Source organism: Cibotium barometz, chromosome 14 (assembly GCF_041138505.1).
Source record: "Cibotium barometz isolate CiBa-2024 chromosome 14, ASM4113850v1, whole genome shotgun sequence".
Classification (NCBI taxonomy): domain Eukaryota; kingdom Viridiplantae; phylum Streptophyta; class Polypodiopsida; order Cyatheales; family Cibotiaceae; genus Cibotium; species Cibotium barometz.
Window position 1 is genome coordinate 51,627,138 of NC_141059.1, and position 9,871 is coordinate 51,637,008.

The 9,871-nt window shown below is 45.8% G+C and overlaps 1 protein-coding gene across 1 annotated transcript; it reads right to left on the reverse strand.

Annotated features, from left to right (window-relative positions):
* Window positions 1-7,093: 7,093 nt before the first annotated feature.
* Window positions 7,094-9,304, reverse strand: LOC147632164 (L-type lectin-domain containing receptor kinase S.4-like). The gene has a single exon (XM_086808011.1). It carries the CDS (start codon window positions 9,242-9,244, stop codon window positions 7,094-7,096), a length of 2,151 nt encoding a protein of 716 aa, XP_086664137.1. The 5' UTR covers window positions 9,245-9,304.
* Window positions 9,305-9,871: the final 567 nt, after the last annotated feature.

Below are 9,871 nucleotides of genomic sequence, written 5' to 3' on the forward strand. Positions count from 1 at the left end.
ATGATCATTTCTTGCACAACATCCCCACCCTTGCTGCGTGGTCTTCCCTTCGGCATAGTGAAGAAATGCAAGATGTTGGTAGAATGCCCAAATGATGTCGGAATTGGACAAAAGAAGGTTCTATGGGTAGGTAATGGTGTCTACTATCCTCCCAAATGAACACAGTAAGAATTAGGTGTGGGCAAGTACTCTCTGTTTTAGGGTTTGTGCAAGACAGCTGAAAGTAGTAATTTGGCTCTAAAACGCAAAATATATGTCGGAATTAGGATTTTGACGGCTCTATAGAAAGCTAACGGAAGATAGAACCTACCCCTAAAAGCATTTTGATTCAGTCAAAGTGGAAGTATATTCTGTTTGACTTTGACCAGAAAGTCAACATGACTACTTTGACCGAGATTGTGATATTCGATTAAGGGGTTCTATGGCTCATTTGAAAACTCTCAAGGAGTAGAATAGAGTCGTGTAATCACTCGGACCTAATCCCAAAAACCCTAGGACTGAATTAGGGTTTTGTAAATTCCGCCAGAGTCTCCTTTGTAATTGGAACCAAATCTCAAATGAAAATGCAACTTCTCAAATCACAATGCAATACTCTTTGTATCCCACAATGTCATGAAAGATCATATGCACTCTTTGTCCATCAAAGCATTTGCAATATCCACACAATATGACGGAAAAGGGGCCCCATTGCCCAAATGCATCCACAAAGTCGATGGTGAGGATTGTTGAGGACGCGCGTTGAAGCTTGCCGATCTCCCGGCCAAGCTCTTCTCACCCCTTCACCGAGTTTTCCTCCAAGGTGAAGGTTGAGGCCATTTCTTCACACCGGTGTACCTAATCCCCCTTTGTACCGCTTTACCAAGCAATCACGGCACAAAGAGTTCAAGCCATTCTCCCCTTGGCCTCTCCAACCAATGCCAAGGTACCCTCACACATTACTAGATTCTATAGAAACTTGAAGTGGTAGCAATGGTGAGTGTAGGTACAAAATGATGTGGATAATATCAAATGATAGAACAAGTTTGTTGGCTTACAAGTATTGAGCATGACTCATGCCCTTTTACAATTTAGAACTCATCAATAAAGCATGGACTCATGCCTCAATCCATCATCCAAAAGCTCCAACACAAACCAACAATTCACAATGCCCTCACCATGGCATTTGCATAAGCATTTGTTAACCACAATCAAGGCATTTGCAATTGCATTCCAACAATCCCTTTCACATAAGCCTTATGCACACGCTCTATGCATAAGCCTTATGCACACGCTCTATGCATAAGCCATATGCACACGCTCTATGCATAAGCCTTATGCATAAGCTCTATGCATAAGCCATATGCACACGCTCTATGCATAAGCCTTATGCATAAGCTCTATGCATAAGCCATATGCATAAGTCTTATGCATAAGCCATATGCATAAGTCTTATGCGTACGCTCTATGCATAAGCCATATGCATAAGCTCTATGCATAAGCCATATGCATAAGTCTTATGCATACGCTCTATGCATAAGTCTTATGCATAAGTCTTATGCATACGCTCTATGCATAAGTCTTATGCATACGCTCTATGCAAGACTTATGCATAAGCTCTATGCTATATGCCTTATGCACTATGCTAGCCCTTAATCCCATCACCCAATGGTGTAATAAACATGATCTTGTTTTACATGGATAATAGATCTTACCTTGATAACATATATAAACTCTATGAATAAAGAGAATACCTTATGCATAGAAAAACAGAGCATAAGACTTATATGTTATATGTATAAGAGAGTAAAAACATTCAAAAAGCTTTCAACAAGAAGGCTAAGCAAGCTCTATGTACAATGTCCATGCAAGCTTTCAAGAAACCTATGCATAGAGATTTTATAAGCTTGTAAGAAACCTATGCATAGAGATTTTATAAGCTTGCAAACTCTATGCATAAAGCCTATGCATAGAGCTTATGCATAGAGATTTCACAAGATCACAAGCTCTATGAATAGAGCTTATGCATAACGCTTGCAAGAAGGCTATGCATAGAGATTGCAAGCTTATTATAGGTTTTATGCATAGATATGAAATTAATCCTATGTGTAAGCTTACAAGAACCCAAAACTAACCCTAAACCATAAAACAGGGATGCAATAATTCATAGAAAATAGCATAAACAAGAAAAATCGAAAGAGGATCTACCTCTTTTTTGCAAAGCTGAAGGAGAGGATTGGTGAAAGATTGGTGAGGTGAAAGAGCTGCAAAATAAAATATTAAACAAACTAATTAGTAAATTAAACACAAGAAAAAGAACTAATACAAAACCCTAAAATCTCTATGCATGCATTAGGAGATCTATGCATACATAGAGAGCTCTCAACATGCATAGAGAGCCAAAAAAACACAAAACCCTAAACGTCCTAATTCTTAAATTAAAAAGTAAAAGCAATTGCAAGAACATATTAGGAGAAGGAGAAGAGGAGAAAAGAAGAAAGAAGGAGAAAAGAGGAGAGAGGAAAAAAGAGGAGAGAGAGAGAAAGAGAAGAGGGAGAGAAAGAGACCTTCTTGGCTTGTTCTTGCGCCTCCTCTGCGAAAAAACCAGAAAATAGGCTCTCGGCTGTGAAAAACTTACGAGCGCCGGTATATGCTACGGAATATGCGTCGGAATATACGTCGGTATATACTACGGAATGTGCGCCGGTATAAACGTCGGAATGTGCATCGGTATAGGCGTCGGTATACGCGACGGGACACGAAAATTTAAAAAAACCCCGCCATGCTTGTCTCCTCCAACATTACGACGGACATACCGACGTTCGACATTTGCGTCGGTATTTTAGCGTCGGTATGCCCTCAAGCTCTTGTAGTGTATGATGCCATACATGCACACCATGTCATGTGGACCTAAGGCTGCTACATCGCTGGTGTCACCGAACAAGCGTGATGCTCATCACAATGACACACTGTCACCTCTCTGAACTCTGCGGAATTGAGAGGGAGTCTCTGCACTGTATGCAACTGCCTAGAGGATTTACCATCTCTTTTGGGCTCGTTGCCGCTCGTGCTGGCTTTAAGCTTTGGACACTCAGCCTTCGTGTGCCCTACATTGTTGCAATTAAAGCAGCGATTTTCCTTTCACGCTTTAATATACTCCTCTTTTTTTTGGACTTCGCTGTCTCTTTTCTTCCTGGATGGTCGCGGTTTTTTAGACCAATGACCACCTTTTCCTCCCTAGTCCATCCTATCCCCCTGCTTATCACTACGGAACCCTTTTCTTTTAGGGCCTGACCTCCTCTTCTCACTACCCTCGGCCCTGCTCGAACCACCACACGCACTACGGCGCTTGATGTCATCAAATATCTGCGCATACTTAATTGCCTCTGCTAAGTCTTTAGGCTGTAAGGGCTCTACGTACTCAAGGTAATCATCTTTAAGGCCTCTTTTAAAGCCTCGCAATGTCTAGAATGCATTGATCCCCTTTAGCTTGAGTACTATCTCCCTATAGTCTGAGATATACTGAGTCAGGGATTTGTTCTCCATCGAGCACTTGTCCCATAACTCCCAGCTTCTCTCCACCTCATTAACAGGCAAAAACTCTTTTCGAAACATCGTTTCAAACTCCGTCCAAGTGGCAGGACGAGTTGTCAAACTCATCCACCACTTGTACGCTTTGCCGATTAATGAGAGGCTAGCCTCTACGGGGGCTGCACCTGGTTAGGCTGTTGTCGCAGCACGTGCAAGTCTGACCACTTCGCTAGAAACATGTTGACCAAGTCCTTGTTTCTCTCCTCCTCGCCACCAAAACTAGGCGGCTTTAAGTCTTTCAATAACGACGAAGCTGTCTCTACGAACGGCCCCGTAGGCACATTGGCCCATGTACTCTTGCAATCACTTGGCGAGGCTACGCTCACCCGTGACGCAGGAGGTCGTCTATCACGAGGAGTCGGAGTACTAGCCGAGGCGGCTATCAGTGCATCTAACCGTGTGGAGATACTCTGTTGTAGCATCGTGAGACTAAGTGAGCCTGGACTTTACCCATATTGTTCAGTTTTGCATTAAGACATTTAAAAAGTCCACTAGAGAGCTCTGTCTCTGTCAGGAAGTCGGCAGGGTCCAATAGGTCATAATTGTCATCGTCATATTCCAAGAGGTTCTCCTCGGTCCCCTCGGCGATGTCGGTGTTCATGTCATCTAGCTCATCGACCAGAAAGGGGTCATCTGCTACTACTGCGACCGCTGCGGGCTCGGTGGGTCCTAAGGCGGGGCCAACAGACAAGGAAGGCGCTGGCGGACCACACGTGATCGACGAGCGCACTCCGGACCGGACAACGGCTGGGCATATACGGTCTGACAATTCGATCAGGGTCAAACCCGTGACCGAGGACAAGAGACCTGAAAACCCTAGAGAAGTAGAAGGCGGTGGGGACACACTATGCCTAGCAGACATATTTTAATTCTTGCACAAATAAAAATGCGAGAACTCAAAAATTACAAAAAAACGCTAATAAAATGAGTAGTGGTGGAGAGAGAATAGTCACCCCCCTTACAGTCGCCTACGACTGTCGTCGACTGTCGATTTGTGTAGCGCTGCGAGCCTCTATAAGCGTTGCTACACCGGGATGCTCCGATCCGAGAGAAAGGTGCCTACAACTCAGAAAAAAAAATATTCTCCACGGAAACCTGTGCCTAAACGACCCTGGATTATCCCTCCACTGTCGGGAGAGAGGTGTTTGTTTGATTATAAAAAACAAGAAAATAAAAATTCATTTTTTGGCCTGGCTGGCTGGCTGGCTGGCTGCCGGCGCTGGCTTGGCTGGCCGCCTGGGCTGCGCTGGTCGTCTTACTACAGGCTTGGAGACGACAAGGCAGACACCTCACCCCCTCCGATAAGGTGCCGTGACCTCCACTCCGGGCTTGGAGATGGGCGCGCCACAGTGTGTGCGAGCAACCGATCCTACACAGCGGCGCCAAGCGTCCAGATTTCGAGCCCAAATCCCTCTGGCTAGCCGTCTTTCCCCCCACACACAGTGGGCTATTATATAGTCGACCAGATTCCCACATACAGTCGACAGCACCAGACAGCTACCCTTACAAGGTTCCCTCCACACAGTCGATAGAACCAGACAGCCGCCCTTACACAGTCGGCTTCTTTTCTTACAGAGAATTAAACACAAATTAACAAGCTCCAAAGCAAAAAAAAAACACATAAATTGCTTACCTGCAATGGAGAGCTTGAGTATGTGCAAGGGAGAGAGAGAGAGAGAGAGAGAGAGAGAGAGAGAGAGAGAGAGAGAGAGAGAGAGAAAATAGAGGAAACCTTTCTTCCAGCTATGGCCAACCTCTTCTTCTCCACGACTTCTTGCTGTAGGACCTGCAATGGAGAGCTTGAGTGTGTGCAAGGGAGAGAGAGAGAGAAAATAGAGGAAACCTTCCTTCTAGCTATGGCCAACCTCTTCTTCTCCACGACTTCTTGCTGTAGGACCTTTGGGATAAGGTTATCCTCCCAAATTTAATTGAGAGCCAATCATTAAACCGCTGGGCCCGCTTCGCACACCACTCGAGATCCCGACGCTAAGCCCTGATACTAATGTTAGATCACCGTAGTACCACTACGGGTGCTACCACAGGAGGGGACAGCCTCTAGCTCACCACCTAGCCCACAGAGGAAGAATGAGGATTGCCCCTCATCCCCCATGCTATATAGTGTGTGGCTTGTCGTCCACACTAGCCTGACCGCCCATGACTCCACATGGGCGTCCTCTCCCACTAAACCCCGGATGGCCACGTCCTCGGCCATCCGGTCTGCCGCCGTCGATCACAGGCGTTACAGCTTACGTGATATTATTTAATAATAACAAATAAAAATGTGAGTGGGTGGAGAGAGAGAGACCTTTTATTTTTTTTATTTTTTTAAAGTTTGTTTAGTAATTAAAAAATAGAATAGTTAGTGGGGGCAGAGAGAGCGAGAGACTTTTTTTTCGTTTTTAGTTTGTTTAATAATAAAAAAACAAAAAATGTTAGTGGAGAGAGAGAAAGAGATAGATTTTTTTTTTGACCAAAGTTGATATAATGTGTGTGTGTGTGTGTGTTTCTTCCTATGTATACACATGTGCACACTTTTTCCCATGGTAGACAAGTAGGCCCAAACCCGCATATTTGTACTCATTTTAATAGCTGTTATTAGTAGATAACATGTGTACTTTTACCCTTTTATAGATGGGTCTACCCACTTGATGTAGTGTTGGTATGCACTATTTGCACAATGTGTCCAATAGGAGGAGGTCAAGGAAAAGTGAACTTTTTTAATGGTTATACAATTTGAGGGCCTTCGTCTAGACATGTTCAACTTCACTTGCATCTTAGGCATGTGGGCGGTAAAGGAGCAAGTGACAAGGACAAACAAATTCCTAATGTAATTGTCTGTCAAAGGTTCAAGGGCAATGCCTTGGTGGACATATATATCAAATGAATAATGTTTGCAACAACAGCACAAGCGCTCGATGGGCTATAAATTAAGGCCTGCCCCTCCCTGTACGGAGGATGGGTTGGGGACTAGTCCATAGAAAGGCCCTTTTTTGCCTTTCTTTGAGAAGGGCTATTTTTTGACTTAACCCTTCTATTGAGGGTTCAAAGTTTTTTTTTTCAATTCTCTTGAAACCCAAATGCCCCTTAGAGCCACTCTCCAACCAGTCCTTGTTGGGGGGAGGGCTCCACAAAGTATGGAAGGGGAGGGTAGATGTCTCACCTAGGAAGGTATTGAGGGTTTGCATCAAACAGAATTAAAAAGATTTTTATTTTTATTTTTTGAAAATGTTCTGATTGGTGAAGACCCTGAAATCCTAAAACTTGCAAAGTGAACTTTCACTATTTCTACACCACTTCAACCCCTGGGTGGGACGGGCTCGTGGCAAGTCCCAAAAATAAACCCTGCTCATCCTTTTCTTCATTGGTTAGTAAAAAAGTTTATTTCTGACAGTACAAGATTGCCGTGAAATCCTGGTCGAGGTACACTGAATAAATACAAGATATTAAAAATAGGTAGAGATTTACACTAATTACTCACATAAGCTAGCCAGTGAGCACATGATTAGGCGAATAGTTTTGGCAGTAATTAGCCTGAGCTTGTTGAGGGGCCCGAAAGCGAACGGGTCGAAGGATCTCCAGAAGCTGGATCCGAAAGACCAACAGTTGTGGAGGAGGAACCCTTGTAAGACGCTGTGATGGGCGTGACCCTGGGAGAGGGGTAGATGGTGGGCTGGGACGAGGGTAGTGGTAAGATGGCAGTCTCCTGGAGCGCTTGGTGCACTTGCTGCATGCTGGGTAGATTCTCGGGGGAAAGGTGGCAGCAGAGGAGGCCCAGATGTAGCACGCACCTCCATTGGACTAGCCCTAATTGCATCTCATCAGCATGGCAAGCCTCGGATAAGCTTGGATCCAGGGCGTCCATGAGTTTGCCGCTCTGCTGCAGCAGCCAAACCCAGTCAAGCAGGCGCATCTCTTGAGGGGGCAACGAACCGTCGACCACCCGGCGCCCACAAGCAACCTCCAGAGCCATCGCACCGAAGCTGTAAACGTCCACCCTATCTGTGACCTTGCCAGCGTAGACAAACTCCGGGTCGACGTAACCGGGCGTGGCCGCGACGGTCATGGTCATGGCCAGGTCGCGGGTGATGAGGCGGGCAAGCCCAAAGTCTCCCAGCATGGCCTCGAACCTCTCTGTCAGCAGAACGTTTGCCGACTTCACGTCTCTGTGCAGAATGCATCCCTCCAAGCCCCCGTGCAAGTACTCCAGCGCAGCGGCCACCCCCACCAGGATGCTGAATCTCGTGTCGCTGTCGAGGCGGCCTCTCTTCGTCCCGAGCACATAGCTGTCCAGGCTGCCGTTGGGCATGTAGTCGTACAACAACAGCGCCTTCCCTTTCTCGTAGCACCACCCTTTCAGCTGTAGCAGGTTGCGGTGCCGAATTGCACTGATGATTCCTATCTCTGATGAGAATTCAGCTTCCTTCTTCAAGCCCTCTTTCAGCCTCTTCACTGCCACCATTGAACCCTCCGGAAGTGTTGCCTTGTACACAGTGCTCGACCCTCCTTCACCTATTTTGTCCCTCTCACTGAAGCCATGGGTGGCTCTTTTTATGTAGCTATAGCGAGGCACCGAACTAACAAGCAACTCAATGCTACCTCGCTGCTCACTCCCAGCTAATTGTGTCCGGTCTGCTGCCAAGCCAAGTCTCTTTCTTATGATCAGGAAAGCGCATGCTGCGGCTGCCATAATGGACACAGTACCTGAGATCACAGCTCCAGCCACTACAATATGCAGCTTCTTTCTCCGGCAAGACTCGCAATGACGAGTATCCTTCACGGCGGGTGCTGGAGAGGGAGCGGCATTGATGTCGTCCATGGAGAAGTTCCATGAGTAGAGGACGTGCCCTTCATACGAATCACCAGAGGACGCAGAAAACCCAACATACATGTCTTTCATGAAAACAGTGGACAGATCTTTCTGAAATTGCAGACATGGAGCCGCCGGTCGCTGAGTGGGGCTGCTACTGCTGGTTAGCCGAACCTCAATGAGATGGCTAGAGGCATTGTAATCCACCCACGCCGTGAAAGTGTAGTTGCTGTAGAGATACAACTCCGGAAAGTAGGGGCCCTCGCTTGTATCAGTTGCCGCAATAGATACCAAGCCATTGATGTCGATTCCTATGTGGCTGGAGCTTATATCATTGGTTTCATTATTCCGGTAGGTGTCGAACTCCACTGCGACGAGGTGACGATCTGGCTGAGCTGAAACGGTGCCGTTCGCGATGCCGAGGAACAGGCCGGTGCTGTTAATGGGGACTTCTTTCCTGGGAGCAATGAAAAATGCCAAGCCATCGCCGCAATCCCCATACCGTCCTGGTGTGAAGATCTGAAAAGTGGAGGAGGTGCTGAACGAAACGATGGCCCCGTCGTCATTGTCGCTGGCCTTGAACTGAAGAGCGTCGTTGTATACAAACCTGCCTTCGGTATGGCTCTCCAGCGCGTGGATTGTGGACCTTGGGTCTGGAGTGAGCCAGATCGAGTCGTGGCTGAACGATGGATCGCTGCCTTTGTAGAAGGGCATGGCGGGTGCCAACAAGCTGAACCCCTCTGTGCTTTCGAAGCTTGAATGTTCGAAACTGAACCCACTACAGACTGATCCCAGCCATAGCCACAACCATAAAAGCAGCAGGAGCTTAAGCCACATGAAGGCCGACCGCCTCGCCGCGCATGCCTCCATGGCCTGGAGTAGGTGTGTGGAAATCTGAAATCTCCCCCCAAAAAGTCGAAATCTGTAGGCGTCTTGCTATAATGCACAAAAGCTTTTGTTATTCACGATGAAGACCATGTTGTTTTTCATGATGTTATTCATATTGATTAGGTCCACCAACAAAGTTTGTGTATCACATGTATGTATTTTTGTGTGTGCATATATGTGGTCTAAAATATTTATCTACCAATATTATTTTATAAAAATACTTTATTTAATTTTTTGGAGAGTTATCTCCATGTTTATAATTTATATTTTTGATTGATATTGCATGTGCATTTTGTTGAGATACATGCATGTCTTTACACTATAAAGAGAGTTTTTTTCTGAAGCCCTAAATATAGTTAGGAAAGTGGCATATTTGATGGCCAAGTTGAAGGGGAAAAGTTGCATAATTTTTTTGATGAAACCTTGCCTTGGGCTTTAAATTCAAGGCCTTCTCTCATATCAAGTAGGGATCCTACTTAACTATGCAGCAACAAACCCAAGGCATCACGATACTTGACATCAACTCCCTCATATCAAATAAAGATCCTAGTATTCTCCCCATTTGATATGATCCTTGATGAAGAGTGTTGCATTGAGTAGACTAATTGT

Bases quoted from the DNA above. Each gene is read 5' to 3' on its own strand.
- LOC147632164 (XM_086808011.1), bottom strand. From the start codon at position 9,244: ATGGAGGCATGCGCGGCGAGGCGGTCGGCCTTCATGTGGCTTAAGCTC.